The sequence below is a fragment of the Trichosurus vulpecula genome, chromosome 4, assembly GCF_011100635.1.
Source record: "Trichosurus vulpecula isolate mTriVul1 chromosome 4, mTriVul1.pri, whole genome shotgun sequence".
Lineage (NCBI taxonomy): Eukaryota > Metazoa > Chordata > Mammalia > Diprotodontia > Phalangeridae > Trichosurus > Trichosurus vulpecula.
Window position 1 is genome coordinate 427,384,924 of NC_050576.1, and position 26,156 is coordinate 427,411,079.

The 26,156-nt window shown below is 44.8% G+C and overlaps 2 protein-coding genes across 2 annotated transcripts in view; both read right to left on the reverse strand.

Annotated features, from left to right (window-relative positions):
* Window positions 1-1,663, reverse strand: part of LOC118847377 (dynein heavy chain 9, axonemal-like) — a 61,284-nt gene extending 59,621 nt beyond the window's left edge. Inside the window, 1 exon segment of the mRNA XM_036755824.1 lies at window positions 1,602-1,663. Within this exon segment, the coding sequence (XP_036611719.1) occupies window positions 1,602-1,663 (62 nt within the window).
* Window positions 1,664-5,076: 3,413 nt separating this feature from the next.
* The window catches only part of LOC118846254 (rho guanine nucleotide exchange factor 26-like), a 127,169-nt gene continuing 106,089 nt past the window's right edge, over window positions 5,077-26,156 (reverse strand). Inside the window, exons 12-15 of the mRNA XM_036754580.1 lie at window positions 19,494-19,703; window positions 10,011-10,078; window positions 9,447-9,551; window positions 5,077-5,369 (exon numbers count right to left, since the gene is read on the reverse strand). Coding sequence (XP_036610475.1) covers window positions 5,227-5,369; window positions 9,447-9,551; window positions 10,011-10,078; window positions 19,494-19,703 — 526 coding nt within the window. The 3' untranslated portion in view covers window positions 5,077-5,226. The remainder of the gene's footprint in view (window positions 5,370-9,446; window positions 9,552-10,010; window positions 10,079-19,493; window positions 19,704-26,156) is intronic.

Here is a 26,156-nt window from a genome sequence, read left to right on the forward strand (position 1 = left end):
ATACCCTGATCAAGCAATACCACTACTAGGTCTGCATCCCAAAAGATTAAAAAAAAAAAAAAAGGAAAAGACCTGTATGTACAGAAATTTACAGCAGTTCTCTTCTGTGGGCAAAGAATTGGAAATTGAGGGGATGCTCATCAGTTGTAGAATGGCTGAACCAATTACGGTATGTGATTATGATGGAATACTGTCGTGCTACAAGAAATGATAAGCAGGGCGCTCTCAGAAAAACCTGAAAAGACTTACGTGAGCTGACGCAAAGTGAAACGTCCTGTGTTACGCTCTTCCAAAGTATCGGCAACATTGTAAGATGATCGGCTATTCTCAGCAATACAATGACAACCGATGGACTTATGATGAAAAATGCTGTCCATCCCCAAAGAACTGATGTTGTCTGAATACAGATTGAAGCATACTTTTTTACCTTATTTTTCTTGGGGTGGGGGTGGGGGTCTATGTTTTCTTTGACAACATTGATGGAATCCTAATAAAGCTGCCCCCATCCCCAGTATTCTAACTGCCTTATGGGCCCCACTGAACACCAGGCATGTCCTGATTTAACCACACAATCTGGCTCTAACCACACCACAGGCCCCCAGACCCAATACAGCCACTTCCCCTAGCTAGCCATTGCCCCCAGACCCAATTCACATATTTGAACAGGTATGTTCTTGTACTCAACCACAATCGCATCATCCATTTAGCCCAAGGCGGGACCACAATAGCTAGCCAATTGGGGAGGGGGCAGCATGGCCAGGACCACTGAACCTTAGAAGGGACCCCTCCCCTATTATCTAATTCCTTAACCACTCCCTCCTGCCTTTTTAATATTCTTAATTTCTGTTGTGTAATCAGCATTATTACACTACAAATTTGCCTGTGTTGTCTTATTAAGTTCCCAGTTCTTCTTGGAACCTAGCCCTCTTCTGAGGGGTGTCAATCCTCAATAAATGCCTGTACTTGGATTAGAGGTGGTCTGACTCTGAAATCTTTGAGACGGTGCTGGCACAACACACCACGAAACTGCAACAACACGACTCATGGAAATGCTTTGCATGACAACACGTCTATAACCTATACCGAATCGCTTGCCTTCTCAATGGGGTAGGGGGGAGGGGGGAGGAAGGAAGGAAGAGAATTTGCAACTCAAACTTTTAAAACCAAATGTTAAAAATTGTTTTTACATGGAACTTGGGAAAAATAAAATGCTAAATAAATTTTAAAAAAGAAAAAAATATGATAGCTAGCACTTATATAGTGCTTTAAGGTTTGCAAAGCATGGTGCATATGGTAACTTCTTTGATCTGTCCAACAATCCTGCTGAGTACTGTTCTGACCTCCCCACTTTACAGATGTGAAAACTGAGGCACATACAGGTTAAGTGACTTACCCAGGGTTACACAGCTAGTCATTGTCTGAGGTGAGATTTGAATGAAGGTCTTCCTGCCTATCCACTGGGCCACCTAGCTGTCTCATCCTATTGATCCGGGACCATTTACAGTTAAATGACAAAGCAGGGTTCCAGATAGAAATGCATTAAATTAAGCTGGTCAAATACATAAAAGAAATGGTACTAAAAGTGCATAATAATAACTCACATTTTTAACGTGTAGTCTCCAAGACTCCCAAAGAGTGTCTGATGCATATTGAGAGTGTGCATGGTACAATGGAAAGAGCCCTGGCTCTTCAGTCCAAGAGTCCTGAGTTCATATTCTGCCTCTGATGCTTACAACCTGTGTGACCTTGGGGAAGTCTCCAAGTCATCATATCTGGGCATATTAAAACTCGTGAAGGGGGCACCCCTGGCAACTTGAGAGAGACAAGTTTGGGGAAAATGAAAAGGATATCAGTCCCACACAACGCAAAGTAAACCCATGGAACGCCTGCCACTCGCTCAAAGCAGATTCTAAAAGGGTTTAAGTCAAAAACGAAAGCTGCCCCGGCCCACCTGGAGTTGCTGAGGGGAACTGGCATGTTTTGTGCTCACATTGACTAGTCACTGTCCGTCAATGAGTCCCTGGGGAATGCCGGTCCCACTATTACATCAAATTACTATCAGTGGCAGCTGACTCTATTACCATCAATAGCAGCAGTACATATGGGGTGGGGGGGGAGGGTGCATGTGAAAGGACCCCTGGTCTTTGGGTTAATTCCAAGCACAGTGCAGTCAGTGAAGCTGTCTGGAGGCTCTATTCCAAATGCGGGATCAGGGGACCACGGAATGGTCTGGAGCTGAGTGGACAAGTGTGAACAGAAAGCCAGGGTCCAAGGAAGTGGGGACCCTAGGAAGAGAAGGGTGAGCTGACTCAGTTGGCAGAAGTGGTGGAATGGAGAAGAAATCAGGAAGACCGGGTGGGGAAGGAGGCGTAGGGAAAGAGGATGGAGCCCAACACCCCTTCCACTTCTGGGAGGAGGAGACATTAGGAAATGTGGGCAACGTAAAAGCAAAAGAGGGCAATAAAAATTGGTTTTAAGAGAGAAGCCTGCCTTCCCAAGGTTAACTTAATTCTGTGTGTGTTTTCCATGTCCTTAGGTGGACGCATGTTGTCTCCCTTAGAGTGTAAGCTCTGTGAGGACAGAGAAATTCTGCTTCTGTCTCTGTACCCCACAGCCTAGTGGAGGGCCTGGGCCTTAGTCGGGGTTCAATAAAATCTAGAGTGATTGTGGGAGAAAGAAAGGGCAAACAAAGAAGAAAGTCTATCACTGAGCCAGAGATGGCATACTGACTCCCTCTCCCCCAACTGCTTTATGGCAGTACAGTGGATAGAGCCCAGGACCAAGAGTCGGGAAGAGCTGAGTTCAAATTCCGCTGTGTGACCCTGGACAAGTCATCTAAGCACTGTGCCTCAGTTTCTCATCTGTAAAATGGGGATAATCATATCTCCTTGCCATGATTATTGTGAGGTTAAAATAACATGTATAAAATGTCTGGCGAATAGTACAGCATCCATGAAGGTAATGTAGAAAACAAAGATATTAATGCAATAAAATAATGCACCCCCTCTCCCATGCAAAGCCCCGTCTCGCTGCATCCAAAGCATCGTTCTGTGACAATGTACCGGTGCATATTCCCAACGCTGATGATGCTGGCACCCTCCCCGTCCCCTCTGGATTGCTCACTCCCTCTCATGTCCAGGCCTGTTGATTTTTGCCTTCTTACTATTTCATGAACGTGCCCCCTTCTCTCCCCCGATACTGCCCCAACCCTGGTGGAGACCCTCATCACCTCACTCCTGGATGACTACAACGGCTGCTGGGGGGTCTGCCTTCCTCTGGTCTCTCCTGCTGCTGTGACTCCTAGATGAAATCCACACCCACGCACACATTCTCCCCTCTCTAAGGAGGAGACAAGATGTGGCCGCGCAGTGAGGGCCGGACTCAGTCCGCTTTCAAGCTATGTGCTAAGCACTGGGACACACAAACGAGCAGGCAGCCCTTGCCCCCAAGGAGCTCACCTTCCAGACAACACACAAAAGGGAACTCTAAGAAGGTGGGTAGAGAGACGGCGACATTAGGGCCATCGGGGGAAGTCAGAAGCACGGCTGGGAGGGGTACAAAGCCCAGCCAGCTTGGGCTCATCCCCCAAAGGGATGCCCTGGAAGGACCTCACCTGTGGGAGAAGGGAGCCCGAGTGATGGGGGGAAGATGTAGGGCAAAAGCAGCTGAGCCAAGCGGGCAATCTGCAGGGTCTGCCCAGGGTGGAAGGTAACCATCAGAGGGCAGACCCTGAAACACACTTAGGTAGCAGGGTGTATTGGAGGAAAGGAGCATTTCTAAATGGCACTTGAAATGCATCCCTCAGCCACCAGGAGTCATATGTTAACCATTTTCTATGGTATTTTTTTAGTTTTTGGAGATCTCACATGGAGCACTCTCAGGGGCTGACCGACTCCTCCAGCTTTAGGGGTTGGAGCATCTATTATTTCTATTGCCTTCAGTTCGAGCCCCCACCAGCTAGGTTCTACCACGTGTCAGGTTCAGTTCCTTTGGACACAGACCTGCTTTGACAAAAGGGATATTTACTTGGAAGATAGAACAGAAAAAATGTACAGACATCATCTGCCTCCCTGTTACCTTGGGGACACACTCTCCCCCATTCCATCTCAGTCTCTGGAGAGAGGAGGCTCCGTTCAGCTCAGTTCCTACACAGTATTGATCCCACCAATCAAATGAGATATTGATAATATGCTTAGTCCAGTGCCTGAAACATAGTAGTTTCTTAATGAATGCCTTTCCCTTTGCTATTTCCTTCCCTGCAGGGGCAGCCAGGTGGTGCAGTAGATGGAGCCAAGAAAACCTGAGAATAAGTCTGGCCTCAAGCACTTGCTAGCTGTAGGATCGTGGGTAAGTCACTTCACCTCTATTTGCCTCCATTTCCTCATCTGTAAAATGAAGATGATAATAGTCCCTTCCCCCCCAGGGTTGTTGTGAAGATTGAATGAGATGGTCACTGTAAAGTGCTTGGCACATAGTAGGTGTTTTATAAGTGCTGGTTCTTATTATTATCCCCACCACGTTCCCCTTCAGAGGTGGCCAGATGAGTCCTTGCCTCAGTTACCGTTGGACTGGAGCCCTGAAGGTCCCTCCTTGCTCCTTGAGGCACAGATGCCAGACCTGGATTCTGGAAGGATGGGATGAAGAGGGAGACTCCATTCCCTCTGGGCCTCGGGGTATCAATGCATGCTGGCTTACAGCTCAGCTCTGGACTTAGGACAATGGGACAAGGCTGAAGTTGGCCAACAAGCCTTTGTGAAGGATGAGCAGCCAAAGAGCCTTGTCTTCATCCTGTGGATGGCTGACCAAGCCAGTTCTGAAACATCCACACACGCTCCAGTCTCTCTCAGAAACATGCATCATCCTAATTCTCCTAGAACCTGGGAAACCCAGTTAGGAAACCTAGAACTGGGCTTCCTAGGTTGTCCATGTGGACACATGCCATCCTGGGTGCTCTGCCCATGCACCAAACCCCATCACCCTGAAATAAAGCAAAAGGCTTGAACCCAAATCTTTGCTTCTATGAACTAGAAACATTTGAGAGACAGTCTCTCTCTTAAGAGAACCCAGGAGCTGTACAGGTTTGAAGAAAAGTGATTTTTATTTTCATTTAATAAAATAGGCTGTGTTAAAAAATATAATAAAATAATAAAACTAGCAAAAACCAGCCAGCCCACCTCTAACATTTAGTGCAAATCCTGCCATCCCAAAAGGGAGCCATTGAGGGAGCTAGACGTTGGTCTCAAGTCCAAGTAACCGTCCCATTCGCTCCACATTCTTGTCTATTGTCACCCGGCAGGTTATCTCCTTGGCACACTCCATAGGAAACCAGCCCCTTTCACCGTCCCGCAGCCGTTCACCTTCATACCACCCTGCAAGGAAAACCTGACAATCAGTCAACCTGCTAAGTGTGTATAGAGCACCGACTCATCTCCCTGAGTTCAAATCTGGCCTCAGACTAGCTATGTGACCCTGGGGAAATCCCTCACCCTGCTTGCCTCAGTTTCCTCATCAGTAAAATGAGTTGAAGAAGGAAATGGCAAGCTACTCTAGCATCTTTTTATTTATTTATTTAATATTTTTAGTTTTCAGCATTGATTTTCGCAAGAGATTGAATCACAAATTTTCTCCCCGTTTCTACCCTCCCCCCCACTCCATGATGGCATATACTCTGGTTGCCCGTTCCGCAGCCACCCCACCCTTCTGTCACTCCACTTCCTCCCATCCCCTTTTCCCTTACTTTCTTGTAGGGCAAGATAAATTTCTATGCCCCATTGCCTGTATATCTTATTTCCTAGTTGCATGTAAAAACTTTTTTTTGAACATCTGCTTTCAAAACTTTGAGTTCCAAATTCTCTCCCCTCTTCCCTCCCCACCCACTCTCCCTAAGAAGGCAAGCAATTCCACATAGGCAAAATGTGTATCATTATGTAAAACCCTTCCACAACACTCATGTTGTGAAAGACTAACTGTATCTTGCTCCTTCCTATCCTATCCCCCTTTGTTCAATTTCCTCCCTTGACCCTGTCCCTTTTCCAACATGTTTGCTTTTGATTACCTCCACCCCTATCTGCCCCCGCTTCTATCATCCCCCCCTTTTTTATCTTCTTCCTCCTTCTTTCCTGTTGGGTAAGATACCCAATTGAGTGTGTATGTTATTCCCTCCTGAGGTCAAATCTGATGAGAGCAAGATTCACTCATTCTCCCTCACCTTTGCCCTCTTCCCTTCCTACGGAACTGCTTTTTCTTGCCACTTTTATGCAAGATAATTTACCCCATTCTATCTCTCCCTTTCTCCTTCTCTCAATATTTTCCTCTCTCATCCCTTAATTTGATTTTATTTTTTTAGATATCATCCCTTCATATTCAACTCACCCTGTGCCCTCTGTCTATGTGTGTGTGTGTGTGTGTGTGTGTGTGTGTGTGTGTATTCCCTTCAGCTACCCTAATACTGAGGTCTCACGAATTACACACATCATCTCTCCATGTAGGAATGTAAACAAAACAGTTCAACTTTAGTAAGTCCCTTGTAATTTCTCTTTCTAGTTTACCTTTTCATGCTTCTCTTGATTCTTGTGTTTGAAAGTCAGATTTTCTATTCAGCTCTGGTTTTTTCACTGAGAAAGCTTGAAAGTCCTCTATTTTATTAAAAATCCCTATTTTGCCTTAGAGCATGATACTCAGTTTTGCTGGGTAGGTGGTTCTTGGTTTTAATCCTAGCTGCTTTGACCTCTGGAATATTGTATTCCAAGCCCTTCAATCCCTTAAAGTAGAAGCTGCTACATCTTGTGTTATCCTGATTGTGTTTCCACAATATTCAAATTGTTTCTTTCTGGCTGCTTGCAGTATTTTCTCCTTGATCTGGGAGCTCTGGAATTTGGCAACAATGTTCCTAGGAGTCTTCTTTTTGGCATCTTTTTGAGGAGGCGATCTGTGGATTCTTTCCATTTCTATTTTACCCTCTGGCTCTAGAATATCAGGGCAGTTCTCCTTGATAATTTCTTGAAAGATAATATCTAGGCTCTTTTTTTGATCATGGCTTTCAGGTAGTCCAATAATTCTATTTTCCAGGACGGTGGTTTTTCCAATGAGATATTTCACATTGTCTTCTATTTTTTCCTTCTTTTGGTTCTGTTTTATAATATCTTTATTTCTCATGAAGTCACTAGCTTCCACTTGCTCCAATCTAATTTTTAAGGTAGTATTTTCTTCAGTGGTCTTTTGGACCTCCTTTTCCATTTGGCTAATTCTGCCTTTCAAAGCATTCTTCTCCTCATTAGTTTTTTGGAGCTCTTTTGCCATTTGAGTTAGTCTATTTTTTAAGGTGTTATTTTCTTCATTTTTGGGGGGGGTCTCCTTTAGCAAGTCATTGACTTGTTTATCTTGGTTTCCCTGCATCACTCTCATTTCTCTTCCCAATTTTTCCTCTATTTCTCTAACTTGCTTCAAATCTTTTTTGAGCTCTTCCATGGCCTGAGACCAGTTCATGTTTTTCTTGGAGGCTTTTGATGTAGGCTCTTTGACTTTGTTGACTTCTTCTGGCTGTATGTTTTGGTCTTCTTTGTCACCAAAGAACGATTCCAAGGTCTGAGTCTGAATCTGAGTCCATTTTCGCTGCCTGGCTATGTTCCCAGTCAATCACTTGACCCTTGAGTTTTTTGTCGGGGTATGACTGCTTGTAGAGTATAGAGTACTTTGTCCCAAGCTTGAGGGGCTGTGCTTTTGTTTTCAGAGCTTTTTCTACACAGCAAGCTCTGCCAACTGCCAACCCGGACCAAGACTCAGATCTGAGCAGACTGCATTCCCGCTGGGATCCGCCACCTAATTCTTCCCACCAGTTGGGCCTGGGGCAGGAAGCAACTGCAGCTGTAGTTCTGTAGCTGTACCACCTCTGCTGCCCCCAGGGCGGTGGCCAAACCACAAACTCCTTTCTCTCTGTCCCTGCAGTTTTTCCCCACTAACCTTCTCTGTTGTCTTGGGTGTTTGTGGGTTGAGAAGTCTGGTAACTGCCACAGCTCACTGATTCAGGGTGCTAGGGTCTGTTCTGCCTGGCTCCTGGTCTGGTTGGTCCAGGCGCAGCCCATGCTGGGCTCTGTTCCGCTCTGCTCCCAGTTCCGTGTGATAGACCTATACAGCGACCATCCAGGCTGTCCTAGGCTGGAGCCCTGCTTCCCTCTGCTATTTTGTGGGTTCTGCAGTTCTAGAATTTGTTCGGAGCCATTTTTTACAGGTGTTTGGAGGGTCCTGGGAGAGAGCTTTAGGCATGACCCTGCTTTCCAGCCACCATCTTGGCTCTGCCCCCACTCTAGTATCTTTACCAAGAAAACCCCAAATGGGGTCAAAGAGAGTCAGATAGGACTTAAAAGAACTCAACAACTATGTGCTGAGACCTGGGCTGGGTGCCAGCTGTGGGGAATACAAGAAGGCACAGGAGCCGTTCCCTGTCTCAAGGGGCTCGCAAATGAATTTAGTTTGTATTTCTCTTACTATTTGTGATTTGGAATAGATTTTCATTTTGTGGTTATAGTCTGTAGTTTTTCAGTGAAAAAATGTTAGCTGTCACCCTTTGATTACTTGTCCGTTATGGACTGGTTTGGGGTGTTATATGCTTGTGTCCATTCCTGTCCATTTTGGATATTTGATTTATGGATGATCAAAGATGTAGAGCTGAAAGGGATCTAGTCCAAATGCTTTATTTTACAGATGAGGAAACTGAGGCACAGAAGTTTAAATGGACTGCTCAGGATCAGAACTGTAGGAAGAGCAGAGCCAGGATATAAACCCAAGGATCATATGCCTGGAACCTGTGGTGATTCGATCCCCATTTTCTCCAGCCCCCTCATTTCACAGTTTCAGAAACTGAGGCCCAAAAAGATTAAGTGACTGGCCCAAGGTCACAAGAAGTAAGTGGCAGAAGCAGCCCTTGAACACAGAAGCTAACCCCAAATTCAGCATGGATTATGCCACACAGTTACTACACCATATGCTCTGCTGACTTTTCTAAATGTTTTAGGAAAGAAAGGATTCAGTTCAGTGGATTCATTAGGAAATCTCTTCCTTGTACAAATCCATGAGGAGTCTGCGGTCACTTAAAAAGTACAGTGCCCAAGGTCACCTGGCTGGCTCAGTGTATCGGCTCCTCTGAGGCATGCTTTCCTGGCTTTGGGGTTTAACCAACATATTTAAAAAACAATCCTACACTTCTGTTAGAGCCAATTATCAGTAGTCCCAGCCCCTCCCCACCCCCAGAGGTGGTCAACAGGCTCTCAGAAGGCATGAGGAAGAGACTTGCTGACCTGTACGTCTCTGGGAAAAGACCTGTGGCTGATAACATGACTGCACAAGCTGACACTCTGTGACATAAGAGAAGAAACTGAAAATGGAATTTTCTGGCCTTGAATCCACCTGAGTTCTGGGGAGCAGCCACATTCCAAAGAACATGTACCCACCGTCATTGACATTCTGGTAAACCAAGACCACGTCCGACACCTGGAGGGACAGCTCGTCTGGCTGCTTGGCTGTGAACGTGCGGATGATTTCCACTTGGGTCAGCACTAAGGGGAAGAGAGAATGCTCTGCGTGAACCTTGAGGGAAACAGGAGTTCTTGGATGAAAAGAAAATCAGTAGGATCTACAGCCACTCTTCCATCCTCGTTAAGCCAGAAAATAGAAAACTGTGTAGGAAGAATGATAAAGTCATTCTAACTTCTTAAAAAGTTCCTGTTATCCCAGGCCAACCTTCTCCTTTTTTCAGATGGGCAAAGCAAGACCAAGCGTCTTCCAAGACTAAGTGTCTAAGTGTGGCTAGGCTTGAACATGGCACCTGATGGGGAACAAACCAACCAACCATGAGGACACTGGGATATGAGATGATGTGCATCGATGGGATGCCTAGAAACACGAACTTGTCTTGGGGACGGAAAGGAAGGACAGATAATGCTTCAATGGCCATTCAAGAAATGTCCACCAGAGGGCAGCGCTTTTCAACGAGTCCCCAAATCTCTTTTACTTACTGGTCCTGTCCAAGCTCTGCCGGTCGCTGCTCTGACTCAAGGCAGTTATCCAGCGGGCTCGTTCGCTCCTAGGAACAAAAGAAGAAAATCAGTTTCCCAGCCTCAGTAGAGCTCCTCCATTCTAGATTCCCAACTTGTTGCAGTGAAGTCCTGGGACCTGAGTTCAAATTTTTGTCTCTCTGGCTTGGCGTGCTGGGCAGAGCACACGACTTGGAACCTAGAAGACATGAGTGTGAATCCTGTCCTAGATACTTACTAGCCGCATTACTTGGGCAGGCCACTTAACCCCTATGGGACCTTCGTTTCCTCACCTGAAAATGGGGATAATAATACCACTTACTTCCCAAGAGTGTTGTGAAGGTCAGTGAGATAATCTGTGTAAACCATCAGACACAGTCTTCATGCCCTGACCCCTTCCTGCCTTTCCAGCCCGTGTCCACTCTTTTGCCTTCTACATCCTCTATGACAGAGGGACAATGTCATTCCCCTGACTTCCTGCCTTTTTATTGGCCAATATTGTTTGGCATCCTCCCCTTCCTCACCTCCACCTCTAAGAAGCCTGGGCTTTCAGCCCTAATCTTAGAAGCCTTCACAAGCCCTGCCCTCTCCCCACCCCACCAGCCTCCAGCCTCCAGTGGGAGCCTTCCCTCTGAGATCACCTCCAGCTGACACTGTAGAGGTGTTGTATGGAGAGGATTTGCACGCGGGAGCGTCTCCCCAGTCAGAATGAGACCCTTGAGGTCAGGGACCTTGTTTTTGTCCTTCTTTGAACCTCCAGCTCTTGGCACAGTGGTGGGCATAAAGAAGGCTTCAATGGATGTTCACTGTCTGCCTTTCTAGCCTTCCTCCCTGCACCATAGAGCCCAGGGACACTGTTACTGTCTGATCTGCTCTTTCTACAACACAAGTTCCATCTCCCCACCTCTGTGCTGGCTGTGCCCCCTGTCTGGAAGGCTCTGCCCCCCACCCGCACCTCTAACATCTCTGACTTCCTTTGAGGGTCGGCTCAGAACCCACCTTCTTCAGAAAGTCTTGCTGGGTCTCCCAGACACTAATTCCTTTACATTTCAAGGGATTTTCTGTCTCATTTACATAGCGCTGTGAGGTGAGCAAACCATTCTACAAATAGTGCCCCATTGTATCCTGACAGTGACTCTGCGAGGTAGAGGCTCTCATTTTAACTTACAGATGAGAAAATCAAGGCAGCAACAGAACTCAGGACTGCCTCCCCCACCCACTGTAACACCACACTGCATCAGTGAAGGCGGTCAAAGTTAGAGGTCTGGATAGAAATAAGATTTGTTTTTAAAATAAAGGTCTCAAACAAACATTTTAATTGTTAATGCCTGTTGTGATTTCCTTTTCTGGGGATATATATATACACACACATATACCCACACATATGTCTCTCTGTGTGTGTTCGTTTGTGTGTGTATGTGTGTACATATATACACCCCATGCATATACATATATACATACTCGAACATATATAAATACATGTATGTTATGTTTGTGTGTATATATACATGCCCCATATATATATAGAAATACATATACATGCCACACACATGTTTTTTTCCCCTTTGAAACTTCAGAGTAATTTGAAAGTCTCTAATCTCTTAGTAAGGAGAATGACCACTCACTCAGAAGGACCTGAAAAAGGCCACTTATTGCCTCTCTAAATACCCTTGCAGAGCAGTCAGGTTTTAAGCACCATTTCTTTCCATTTTTGCAGGCTCTGGGACTGCCACATGACACAATATGCCCCAAACAGGCCTGACTCATCCCTCTCTTGCAAATGCCAAGGTCTGTAAATGAGCCATTAGCTATCTCCCCTTCTTTTCAGGGCTATTCCAAGTTCTGGAAGAAAACCCAAACCGCAAACATTTGTAGCCAAGCCTGTGTCTGAGCCAAGCCTCAATGCCAGTTTGTTGTGCGTCTCCAGTTTCCACCAGGACAGATACAATCGTTGACTTTTGTGGAGGGAGTTGCCCAGATGCTGATAGAGTCCCGAAATGACAACCCCTTCTCTGAGATTGGCAGAGGGCAGAACAAGACAGTTTTTTGTGGCTGTTGTGTGTGGTGGAAGCCTCTGGAAATTGCTCCACTGAAGCCAGGTCTCCTCCTCCCCACTTTGATGCTGCCAGACTCTATAACATCTCCCAGGGGTATGGAGAAGCCTGCCGGAGAGTTCAGGTTCTGGACTATGGGGAGAACCACGGAGAGCACCACCAAGCCTCTTGTAAGCTTTGTACTACATAGGAAAGAGGCTAAGAAGGAACTCTAGGAACAGGAAAGTCAAGCCTTTCAACCCGGTGGGGAATGCTCATTACTTTCCCAGCGTGAGTCTGTGTGAACCAGGGGAAGGAATGGTAGATTCAGAGAGTTCCAGGCCTGGTTCCACCTCTACCTCAGTGACCTTGGGAAAGTCCTGTGACCTCTGAGCCTCAGTGTCCTCATTTGTAAAAGAATTTGGTCCAGGTGCCGCAGGAGGAGCCGTCTAGCTCTAGGTTTATCTGGCCCTGGGCGAGTGGCCTCTTTGCCTCCTCACAGAAGAGGAAGAGCCATGTGTCCTCCAGCCAACGCTGGGGAGGTGCCATTTCACCAGAAATACGAGTGAATGAATCACTTCTTGTGGGTAAAATGCTTACAGCTGCAAACACATGCACAACACACAAACACACGTGTGGGCAAGCAATCTGTCATGGTCATTTTGTAGGAGTTATTAGCAAGTAAGACAAAGACTCACTGTATAGATCCAAGATGGAGGTGCCATGTCTACCCACCCTAGCCCTCAGCTGGTTCGAGTGGACCACAAGGCCATGGGGAAGCACTTGATGAGGATCGTGGTCCTGCTGCGGCAGCCAAGAAGCAGAGGTCCTATTTGGCTGCGTTCGGAGACAGAATGTGCACAGCCAGGGAGGTGGCTGCCAACTGGATTCTATGCAGAATGGGAGGGAGAAAGCATTTTTAAAGCACCTACTATGCACCAGACATTGTGCATTATCCCGTTTGATCCTCACAGCCACCCTGGGAGGTACGTGCTGTTTTTAGCCCCATTTTATAGTTGAGGAAACTGAGGCAGACAGATTAGTGACTTGCCCAGGATCAAACAGCTCGTAAGTGTCTGAAGCTGGATTTGAACTCAGGTCTTCCTGACTCCAGGCCCAACACTCCATCTGCTGAACCACTTAGATGTGTTGGGTTCAGTTCTGGATGCTACATTTTAGGAAGTATATTAATAAGCTGGAGAACATACAGTGGAAGGTATCCAGGATGGTGGAAATTCATGCCATGTAAAGAGCCACTGAAGGAACCTGAGATGTTTGGCTTGGGAGAGAACATTTAGGGGAACCATGGAAGGACCAGAAAGTAAAAGGGGAATAATTGTGTTTGACTTGTCCCAGAAGTAAGAGCTAGAGTCAGAGGCCAAGAGGCTGATACGGACTTGGCATCAAGACCAATGCTGACATGTAGCTCTGTCCCAATGCGCAAAGGGCTGCCCTGGGAGGTGGGGGCCTCCCTTAGGTGGAGATCTTCAAGCAGAGGCCCGATGACCAATAGTCGGATACTTTGGAGAGCAGACACTTCTTTAGGAGACAGGCCAGACTGGATGGGCCCTGCGGTCCCTTTCAAGATGAAATTCTGTGATACCAGGGGTGTAAAGGGATGCTACGGGGCCTCATGGAATGATGAAGAGGAAGGATTCAGAGAGACAAGAATAATTTGCACGAGCTGATGCAGAGCAAAGAAAGCCAAGCCAGAAAGACCCCAGTAGAATGGAGGCTGAGAATGACAGCGCCTACTCAGCTGTAGTGGGATCTCCCTTGGAGGTCTGCATGAAATTATGCGAGAGAGAGGGGCTAAGGGACGTTTAGACCTGAACTATGTGGAGAGTGGGAGGAGCTGCCGAATCCCTCATGATCCCAGGACTGCTGTAAGGATGAAGGCAGAAAGTATTCCTCGAGTGCTCAGCCTGCGGGAGCTCCTCAGCAGATGTTTGTTTCCTTCTTTCATCACTGAAGGTATCAGACAGGATAATGCAGGTTATTTTGCCCCTGTTGAATATTGCATCAGTGCCAGCTAGCACGACCGCCATCTTTCCTGTTCCTGCGCTGCCATTCTGCCCTTTCGACGTCTCCTTCAAAGGTGATGAAGCAAAAGTGCTGGATTTGGCATCCAAGGGCCTGGGTTCAAATCTCTCTGCTGCTTCCTCCCTAAGTAACCTCCTGGGCTGGGCCCTGCCTGTCCTGCCTCACTGGGGCTTGGGCGGCACAAAGAAAATAACGAATGTTAAAGAACTCTGCAAAGCAGAAAAGCATTTTATAAAGGTGAGGCGTCATTATCCTTGTGCTTATATTAGAAGCGGCAGGGGGAAGAGGACCGGATTTGGAATCCAAAGTCTTGAGTTCAAATCTTGCCTGTCGCTCAATGTTTGTGTGACCTTAGGCATATCACTGAACTGCTATCAGCCTGTTTTCTCATCTGCAAAATAAGAAGGAGGGTAAACCAGATGCCTCTAAGGTCCCTCCCACCTCTAATACTATCAATCAATAATCCTGCGATCCAAATATTGAGTAAGTTCAGCCGTTGACAGGCATTTTCCCGCGTAAACTTTTTCTTCCTGAGTTTGTGGTTGATTTTTTAGGCCCCTGAAGCTCATCTCACCATTTACAGCTTTATGAGATCATCATTTGTTTCCTGTTAATTAAACCATTAAGAGCGGCAGGAAAGAAGCAGAAGAGCTCGGGCAGACAAAGCCCCTTTCTCTGAGGGGCCCAGAACTGGGTTCTGTGGATGGTTTACAACAGGCCTCCCTTTCATCACTCCTCTTGTTGTCTTTGTTGGGAAAGACAGAGGAGAGGGAGGCAGAGGTTGGGGAGAGGGCCATGCTGGATCCCAGGCTAGAAGGAATGGTGTCCCATCTGCAAAAAGCACCAGGAGAAGGAGGCCCCCGGTGTGTCCTCAAAGAGGTCCCATCAGCCCAAAGATCTGATCTGATGGACACAGCGCTCTGAATTCTACTGTAAACTCAGGAAGCCGGTGACGGATCCTCTGCGCCAAAGGCCCCAATATTTCTGCCAGCTGCAGCTGCTTGGGCTTCCCTGCAATGAGCCCAGACAAAGGAGACCTCTGGCTCTCAGAGCCCTCTAGGAAGATGACGAGGGCTGAGGAAGTGACTGTAGTAAAACATTCTCACTTTAAAAAGACAGTGCCCTTCTGCACTTTCCACCAGATTATACCATTGTCTGGTTCACAATCAAAGAGTAAACAACCCAATAAACAGAGACAGAGTGCTATATTTGGATAAGACATTAAAACTTTTTTTTCAGTTGAGCAACAAAAGAGATTTAAAAGTAAGCCGAGTACACAGGAAGGTTACTTGGATGGTTATAGTGCAGAGGATGGTGGCCAAAACGGAGGGGAGGTAAGTGGGGGTGACTTTCCTGAATATACAGCGTGTGACTGATGGAAGTTCAAGATGGCTGGGAAGAGAATGGTTCAAAAGGCCCTCCCTGGTGCTTCTTCAGATGCTGCAGTCTCTGCATCTTCAGCAGTCACAGTTACTGAAACCCAGAAGGGACTTCTAGCTATCCAAGGCTTTGGCACCATCAAGGGTTCCATGTCAGAAACAGATATGGTTTTTATCCAAAGTAATTATACTAGGGGATGCAGTAACATCTGCTGAGCTAACGACCTAAGGACCTCTGTTCTTTTCTATCTGATTTGCAGCTGAAATATCCCATATGTATTGTCTCTCTCTATTAGAAAGTAAATTCCCTGAGAGTGGCAAGGTCTGTTTTCTTTTTGTATACCAACTCTTAGCACAATACTTTGTACATAATAAGCACTTAATATTTTTCTTTATTTTCATCCATCCACCCATCCATCCATCCATCCAATCATCCATCCATCCATCCGTCCATCCGTCCATCCAGCCATCTGGTCTGGTACAGTCCCTGGCCCTAAGAAGGCACTCAATAAATATATATTAAATGACTGGCAATCAAGGCCACTTAAGCAAATCAGCAGAAGGCCACCTCACTCCCAATCCAGAGTGGGGAAGGGAAAGAAAAAGGAAAGACTGGAATGTTAAGAAATCAGCTCCTACAGGGATGGATTTTAATTCTTTTAGAAGATAATTCTTTGTTTTGTAAATGAGAATTTGGAGAGCAGGAAACCTGGAGTCACTTACTCACCCCTTAGCAATTTGTTATTGTTGCTGTGGGCCACTAGGTAGCGCCAGAGTGCATAGAGCGCTGGGCCTGGGGTGGGAAAGACTCATCTTCCTGAGTTCAAATGTGACCTCAGATGTTTACTAGCTGTGTGACCCTGGGAAAGTCACTTAACCCTCTTTGCCTCAGTTTCCCTATGTGTTAATTGAGATGGAGAAGGAAATGACAAACCACTCCAGTCAAGAGTGAGACACAACTGAAAACGACCAAACAGCAAAAGAAATCCTTCCAGAGTCACTAGAAGACAGGAGTCACACTGAAGTCAGGAAGATGCAAGTTCAAATTCTACCTCAAATACCAGCTGTGTGACCCTGGGCACGTCTAACTGCTGTTTGCCTCAGTTTCCCTAACTATAAAATAGGAATGATCGCAGCGCTTACCAAACAGGGTTGTCGTGAGGCTCAAATGAGATGACATTTGTAAAGAGCTTAGCACAGTGCCTGGCACATAGTAGACAGTACTTCCTCCCTTTTCTTCCCTTTCCCCTGGGTCTAACCAGCGGTGAAATTGTTTCATCTCCACTAGACTTTACAAGACCTTGAGAAGTTATTTCCAAATACTGACTAAATGATTAATACCCTTTGGTTCTAGCAAAAACCTCTGATTCTTCCACAGGTTACTCTGTCAGCTTGCACTACATCTTCCCTACCTCCAGCGGGGAAAACCTTTGTCCACGTCATCTCTCCTTCACTCCATCCTTCACACAGCTACCAAATCAATCTTCCCACTACAGAGGGATAACGTGTCACTCCTTTGCTAAAAAAGGGCTCTCTACTGCCTGCTAAATGAAATACAAAGTCCTCGGGCTGAAATTTTCAAATCATTAGCCAGTGTCATAAGATATTAATCAATTCATAAGCCCCAAAACATGAACATGATGTGAAGATTCATTACGAGAATGAGAGCTTTCAGAAACAAAAAGGTGACTGCCTAACCTTGGACATCTGGAGGATTATGTTGCGGAGATCATTCAGAGGTATATTATCTATCAACCAGCATTGATGAGGTACTTGCTACATGCCAGGCATTGTGCTAAGCACTATGGATACAAAGAAAGGCAAAAAAAGTCCCTACCCTCAAGAACCTTATAGTCTAATGGGTATAAGAACCTATCTTAAAAAACAAAGAAACCAACAAACCCCAAACCAGGTACATAAAAGATGAATACAGGATAGATGGTAGGTAACCTTAGAGCAGAAGGCCAGTTTGCCTTAAGCTGAGTCTTGAAGGAAGCCAGAGATTCCAAGAGAGAGGGGGGAGGAGTGAGTACACAGGGACAGATAGTGGGAAGGTATGAAGACGGAAAATGGAGTGTCCTGTTCAAGGAACAGCAAAGAGGCCAACGCCCGGAAAAGGAGGAAGGGGCCAGGCAGTGACGAGCTTTAAATGCCAAAGGACTTTCTATTTGACCCTGGCGGTAACAGTGAGCCTTTGGGGGCTGCTACTGGTGGATTGCTCAGCTCTTCCAAGAGGTGAAGCTCTGAGGTTCATTGGAAGGAAATGAGGACGTTTAACCTGAACATGAGAAAACCAGGTTGGAAGCAGGGATGAAAGAAGGAACGTTCTAGGTGTCAAGCAAGTGAAAGGTTGTCACGGAGAAAAACAGGGAACCTTGTACCGTTTGAGTTCAAGAGGCAGAACCAGGAGCAGAGGACGGAAGGTGAAAGGAGACAAATTTAGGATGGATTTCAGGAAAACCTTCTACCAATGAGAACTGATCCAAAGTGCTCTCTCACTGGAAGGCTACAAGCAGCAGCTGGCTAACCACCTGTCCAGTATGTTATAGTGGACATTCTTTGTCAGATGTGGGCTGGCCTTGATGACCTCTCAGTTCCTTGACAAATCTCGAATTCTAGGATTTGTTTCTTCAGCACCACAGTGCTCAGCACCATGGGGGATGCAAAGGTAAAGGCAGTCAAAGTTCCTGCCTTCAGAGCATACAATGTGGTGGGAGAGACAGAACAGAAATTCATGACAAAGTGAGGCAGAAGAATCATGGAAGGGGACAAGGGATGGTACAGCATAAGCCTTGATTCTATTCCCAGCTCTGCCACAGACCAGGTGTGTAACTTTAACTCATTTCAATTCCATCCTTCCATCCACCAATCAATGATCTCAGATATGCGGATGATACCACTCAAATGGCAGAAAATGAGGAAGATTTAAGAAGCCTCTTGATTAGGGTGAAAGAGAAGAGTATAAAAGCTAGTTTAAAGCTTAACATAGGGAAAAAAAAAACCTAAGATCTTGGCAACTGGTCCCATCACTTCCTGGCAAAGAGAGGGAGAAAAAAAATGGAAGCAGCGTCCGATTTTATATTCTTGGGCTCAAAGACCACTGCAGACCATGACTGGAGCTATGAAGTTAAAAGACACTCGCTCCTTGGAAGGAAAGTATGGCAAATCTGGACAGCATCCTAAAGAGGAGAGTCATCGCCTTCCCAACAAAAGACCACATAGTCAAAGCCATGGTCTTTCCAGTGGCTCTTGAGGTGAGCTTTCTATTTCCTATATTAAGTGCTCCGTATACAGATGTGGAGAAAGGAAGGCAGCCCCTGCCCTCAAGAAGCTTACATTCTGATAGGGAAATGCAACATTTAGAGGAGAATGGCAGGCAGAGAAGAGGGTTTGGTCAGAAAAATCTCAGAGATAATGAGAAACTGGTGGAAAGATTTGTTTGTTTTCTAGGAATAGTCCTGTGGATTTGATTACTCTTCCTAGAGCCAGGGGTGGAAATGATGTATTCAAATGCCTGTGGTAAGTGTGAAGGTGGGTGTTCTAAACGGCAGCATGTCATGAATATGGCCAGGCAGTCATGTAAGGGGTCTGGGTCAGGTTAGATAAGGTGAGGTGTCACCAATTGGAAGTGCAGGGAAGTAGCTGTAGCCATCACATACCAGAGGAAAGGTGTGAACCAGGGTCTTCCTGGCTCCAGATCTTACATCTTTTAATCCTATGCTAATCTCAAAGATCCACAAAACAAGACTACCACCCAAAAAGCACCAAAAAAATTCCTCAAGGATCGATAAAAGATTTTGATAACATCCAACAAACCCAAACCTAACTCAAACATTTTACTTCATACTTCATGTGAATTACTGAATGAATGGGGGAGGGGGGAGAGAGAGAGACAGACAGACAGACAGACACACAGACAGAGACAGAGACGGCAGGGGGAGGGCTTCCCAAAAGGGAATTCTGTTAATACCCACCCCATTTCCACATGCTTCTGTTCCCCAAGGACTTACTGAGTCTCAGCTCCCAGGAGCATTTCCACTTTCTCATTTGCATGGTTACTGAGAACCGTCAGAGTAAACAGGTGACTGGCAGAGGTCTGTCTGGAATACAGCATGGTAGAGCTGTTCTTCAGGGGAGAAGAATTCATTTCTTCATGTTCCCAAGGCTCTACCAACAGTTGATCCCTCAAAGAATAGTCATTGACTGTATAACTTTCTTCACTATAAGAAAAACAAACAAAAAGAGATTCAGAACCCTGAATTCTACCCATAAAAATAGGTTACTTTATCTTCACACTACTTTCAATCTTGGTCCTGATTATACCTTATCTTACCGTTTCTTTTGTAACTTACAATATTTCCTAACATGTGAGAGAAATATGAATAAGGATATAAGGTTCATGGTTACAACACATCTCATTTTCTTTTTTTTTTTCATTTGAACAGAAGGCTTTAGAATATTTTTATATGAAATGGGACATAGCCATCCATATCATATAGTCATTCTTGAATGACATAAATTATTACTACAGAAATAATTTCTCCTTTTTCCCCTTTCTCCTTCTCTAAATATAAATGGACAATGCAGGAGAGCCAGTAGAAAGACATTGTATTTACTTCATCTTTACACAAAGTGCACCAAATGATTAAAAAAAAGTGCAGTTCACCCAAGAATTTCTTTTTGTTTGTTTGTTTGTTTTTTTATTTTTAGTTTACAACACACGGTTCTACATAATTTTGAGCTCCAGATTTTCTTCCCTCTCTCCCTCCCTCCCCAAGACTGCATGGAATCCCATGTAACTTCCACGTATAACTTCGCATTGAATTAATTTACACACTAGTCAAGTAGTGGAGAAGAATTATGACCAATGGAATGAATCATGAGAAAGAAGAAACAGAACCAAAAAAAAAAAAAAACCCACAACCCAAAAACAAAAACAAAAGAGAGAAAAAAAAGGGGGGAGAAAAAGGCAAGCATGAAGTGTGCCTCAATCTGCATTCATACTTCATAGTTCTTTCTCTGGATGTAGATACCATTCTCCATTGTGAGTCCTTTGGAGTTGTCTTTGTACCTTGTGTTGCTGAGATGAGCAAAGTCTGTTAGAGTTGGTTCTCACAGAATCCATATATCTGTGGTTGTGTACAGTGTTCTCCTGGCTCTGCTCCGCTCACTCAGCATTATGTCGTGTAGGTTTTTCCAACACTCAAGAATTTCTAAAACTGCTTTTTATATATATCTGTTTATTTCTTCCAAAAAGGAAAATAATCTTTTGTAGAAATTTTTGCGTATCTTTCCTATCCATATTTGACCTTTTAAGAAAGCCAAGCTAATAATCTCTTATAAAGTCAAGTCATCCCTCCATCTTCAGCTGCCTTTGGTGTTGAGGCTAATACAATCTTTTAAAAAATACGGTGTTTTTGGTCCGTAGATGGCAGTGCCCTCAACAGAAAAAGGTTTGTTTGCAGGAGGGTAGGTAGGTTAGGGGTGGGAGGTGGGGAAGATAAAGCTGAAGAATTAATATGTTTTATCCCATATACATTGTTGATAAAAGAATAAAACCTATTCGAGATTACTTTTATAATGTTATTCTGACACATCAAATACCAATATGGTAATAACACATGGGGAGATATGGGAGACAAAAACAAATTTATATTTAGTTTCAGTGACTCCTGTTCTTTGCTCACCTCCCAGTGTCTGTGAAAAATCCTTTAGCTTAAAAGAAACTTGTAGGTCAAATAACATGAGGACACTGTTGCTGGTCAAGCTATGTTTAGCTGAATCATATGTGGCAGGGGAAATGAAACTTTCCACCAGAGTTTCAGGTTGCACCTTGTAGACTGATGAGTGAACAGAGATCTCAGGTCAACCTACCACAGTTAAGTAAAAAGTCACTGGAACATACGTGTTAGAGAAAAGAACTTTGTTTGAGGCTATTTGGGATCTCACCTAACATGGAAATATCCCCCAAGGACTCCAATATAAGGTGGTTTCACCTTCACCTTTTATTCATAAAAGCATCAAAATAAGGGGCCAATGCACTAAGATTGGTTATTCCAGAGGAATAACCATTTAAAGCTTCAAAAACAATACATATGAAATTCACTTTCTTTTTTCTATTTTTATCTTTAGTCAGAAAGAATAACTCAAATGTCTGTGAGGTACTTCTAATCCGGTCATTGGCTATATAGAAGTCAAATTAAATGTCCGTTCACCTAATAGGAAAATGCTAAATTGATCGACAGTTATATCACTGTCTATGTTAACAACTCATGTTGATTATATATTAGGGTTTAATGAAGGCTTCAGTCACAACAGCCTGGGAGAGAGGGAGAGTATTATTATCCCCGTTTTATAGAACAAGGGAGCATGGTACAGGGATAGAGAACTAGCCTGGGAATCAGGAGGACCTGGGTTTAATTTCTGTCTCTGACACTTATTGGCTGCCGGACAAAATCCATCACTTGGGAGGTCTTTAAGCAACACTCTATAAATTGCAGAGAAGGTGCTAATCTGCACTGGGAGGTGGAGTTTTCTCACCCAGGCAATCCTGTACTACTAAAATTCCAGGTTCACTCCTTGTCCCTACTTAAAAAAGAGGAAACCATATCTTAGAGAGAAGAAGTGAATCCTCCCAGGCACCAAGCTGGCTCTCAACTACTCACTGCTCTGGCAACCCCTGAAGACTCTACTTTGCTGAGAAGGTGCTGACCTACTTTAGCAGGGGAAGTTCAGTGACACATCATCATCCCCATGCCCATGCCCATCTCCATTTCCATCCCCATGCCCATGCCCACCCCTCTCCCCACAAAGTTGATGAGTTTCAGAGCTTGGATCTGAACCTACATCTTCTCTACCCCATGTTCAACTCTCCATAAACACTTACTTTCTGCAACAAGGCATTCTGCCCCAAGCAAACAGCCTTCATTAAGTGATGTGATGTCTAGGACTAGTGAGGTGAGAGACTTGCTGTCCTCTTCCCTCATCAGGCCATATGTTGCATTCAATTCTAGACACTGCATCTCAGGAAGGTCATCAGTGAGCTGGAAAGTGTCCAGCATAGCATGACGAGGAGGGTGAAGGGCCTCGAGTTCACGGCCTGAGAGGATGGTTAAAGGAATTGGGCCTGTTTATCATGAAAGGAAGACTGAGAAGGTGAACATGACAGCTGCCTTTGGAGGGCAGTCAGGTGGAAGGATTAGACTTAATTTATTTGGTCCCCTGGGCCAGAATCAGGAGCAGTGGGAAGCATCAGAGAGGCACAGGTATCTTTTATGCAGAGGAAAATTTCCATAGTGATTAGAGTTGTCCAAAAGTAGAAAAGGCTGCTGGGGTCAGGGGGAAGGAGGCAGTGAGATCCCCTCTCTAGGGCTCTTCAGGCAGCCTGGATGCTCCTTGTTGGATGTATTGCAGATAGGAGGCTTATTAAGGCAGATTACCTTTGGGATGGGCTAAGTAATGTCTCTGAGTCAGTCAAAAGGATATTTTGCTTCTGTGGTCTTACCTTCAAAATTTTAAAAAATAGTGACAGAGAACATTCTTTAACGATTCTATACTGACGACCCCAGGAAGTGATTTTTATCATTGGAGGCATTATTCAGTTCTTCTAGGATTACGTCAAACTAAAACCAGGTGAAAAGTTCACTTTTATTGTAGAACAAAAGAGATCTCTTTCATAATAATGGTAGTCATTATCTCTTTATCCTTATTGGTTGTCATTCAAATCTCACAAAGTAAAAAGTGTGAAACCTTAGCCAGCACACCACACATGCACTCACACATACACATGCGCACACACACCCCTACCTCCCATTCATTCATTCACCCTCACAAATCCTAGGTCCATAATAATCCAGTAAAATGATGCCCTGCCTACCCCAGCTACTAAGTAAAAGAAAGAACAGCTTAGTCACTTAACAAAAGGTGTAGTGAGTCCAACCAACACCTGCCACGTCTCCCACCTTGGAATCCAGAAATTGTATTATACTTACACCTGGCGATTGATACTAAAGAGAAGACAAAGGGTGGCAGGGCCTCCAGCCCGGTTTAGAACGCCTGAATGGCATTCCTGAATTCAAGCCCTCCGATGCCATGATGGTTTTCTCCACTCTAGCCAGTCTGTTCATGTCCAAATACAGCAAGCTAGACTGAGTGGGAAGAGAACTCTTTTCTGGGGGAAATTGCTCATTAGACTTCCTCATCTTTACATTGTTGACCTCTCTTTATTGAAGTAGCAGATGGCATACAGTCTCTGAAACAATTTGTCATGTAATTAGGAAATGGAATTGCTCAGAAAGAAAGAGGCCAGTGGAAAAGTCCCTTTTCCCTTCAGTGAGAAGCTTATGTGGTAACTTCCTCTGATTGTCTTGCATGGCCTCCAAGTTCACCAGCTGTCTGTCCACACCAGCTGCTTCAGAAAAGCAGCCGGATGCCCTGAAGGCAGCAGCATCGGATTTAAATAAATAAGCCCACTGCTGTCTCACTTGGACAGACACTGGGGTCTCTACTGAGACCAAAAGAAGTGCCTGGCAATGGTGAACTCAGTCAGGAGAACTGCCCTGATAGAGAATGACTGCAGTGGAGAAGTAAGATGGATAGTTCTCCACAGTGGTAGGTCAGAGATGAAATGAAACTATCCCTGCCATCACAGAGACCACATTCTACCTGGGGAAACGGCTTGCACACATAATACATACAAAGCACACTCATGGGCACAGAGAGCTGGGGTTGGGAGGGACCTCATAAGATCTCACAGGTAATAAGGAGTAAGGTGGAATCTGAACCAGGTCTTCTGATATCAGTCAATGCTCTTTTCCCTGGGACTGTGTTGCCTCTAAATATCAGGTTATTTTGTGTGTATGGCAGGGCGGGGTGGGGGGGTGGTGGGCAACAGCAGTTGGGAGGATGCCAGAGGCACCACAGAGGAAGAAAGAAAGAGTACCAGAGAGGAAGTGGGAAGACATTGACTGGAAGCTTTGCCAACCTCACAGTTAGCCAAGAACCAGCACTGGAACTGTTCTCTTCCCAGCCCTGCTAAACACAGCCTCTTGTGGGTCAGTCCCCAGCGGATTGTAGGACCACGGACTTTGAACTGGAGACTGAGGACCAGAGGAGTCACTTATTTGTGACAGTCTAGCCAATAGTTTTTAGTACTACAGTAATTAGCCATTAGCACTGAAGTCATCAATACCACATAGACCAGCTCCCTATTATATGATACATCAATTTATTGCACTGCAAAACATCACGCAGAGAAGACTTTCAGAGAAACTGGGATGTCTTGTACAAACTGATGAAAAATGAAGTGAGTAGACCCAAGAGCCCAATTTAAACAAAAGTAATAACACCGTAAAGAAAACAACTTTGAAGGACTTGAGTCCTTTAATCAGTTCAATGACCATCCCAGAGGACCCGTGATGAAGTATGACGCCCACTTGCTGACAGAGATGATGGACTCAGGATGCAGAAGAACAAGAACTTTTTTTGACGCTGCTGATGTGGATATTTGTTTGGATTGGCTATGTGTACTTTTCATAAGAGTTTTCTTTTTCAATTGGGGTGGGGGGTTGGTAAGAGGGACCCTCCCATTGCAAAAGAAAACTCTTATAAAGAGGGTAAGAGGTAAGAGGGAAAGGAAAATTGTGACAGGGTTGAGAAAAAGAAAAGGGTGATTGAGAAATTTTTGAAAAATGCACAGAGGAGAAAAAAGCAAGAACAGAAGGAAAGAGATAAACAGGAGCTTTGAAAGTTATACACTGAGTTTATTTTGTATTTCAAAGGAAAAACATAAGAGAGACTCAGTTTCAATTCACAATCTTCTGTTTTATATAAAACATACTCGTTTTATTTGGAATTTATTTTCAGAATAAAGAAAAAACCTAAAGGTTCTCAGCTGATGAAACCAAACTAAACCAAAATTTCAAAAGTGGCCTTATCGCTATTTCTTGTCTTCAATACCCACATTATTTGTTAATCACTTTTTGATACCAGGCTCTGCTGCTGTAACAACAGCCTTCAGGCCATTCTCCCCAACTTCTACAGTCTCTCTTTCTTGATTCTTTTTTAGCTAAATTTTGAGAACATTTGGAGAGTGCTCATTGCTTTACTATCTATTTACCTACCCCTCATCAGTGGGGTACAATGGACAGAGCCCTAGTGCTGGAGCCAAAGGCGCTGCAATCAATTCTCACCTCTGATGTTTAATTAATTGATTAATTAATTTAATAAACATTTATTAAGTGCCTACCATGTGCCTGGCACTGTGCTTCATGCTTATAGACCCTTCTTCTCCCTGGGTTTCAGTCTCTTCATCTGTAAAACGAGAAGGTTGAACTCTATGCTCTAAATCTAGGATTCCACCTTTCCAATCTCAACTCCTCCTCCTCCAAATGAAGCCTTTGGTCTTCAGTGCTAAATCAATACCATCCCAAAGGTATACGCCTTTTGTGCCTTTGCTTACTACTGTTTCACCTGATGACAATGCCTTCCCCACTACCCACCCTTTTGGGCTTACCACAAACCCTAACTACTCTACTGGGCTTTGCTGGACCATCTAGCCACCATTGGTAGAACTTGGCACTTCATTTCTGTGACTTATATGCTACTTATCATTCATTTTCTTGCATGCTGAGTCTGTCACCTATGACTTTCACTCACGGACAAAATCCAGGCCT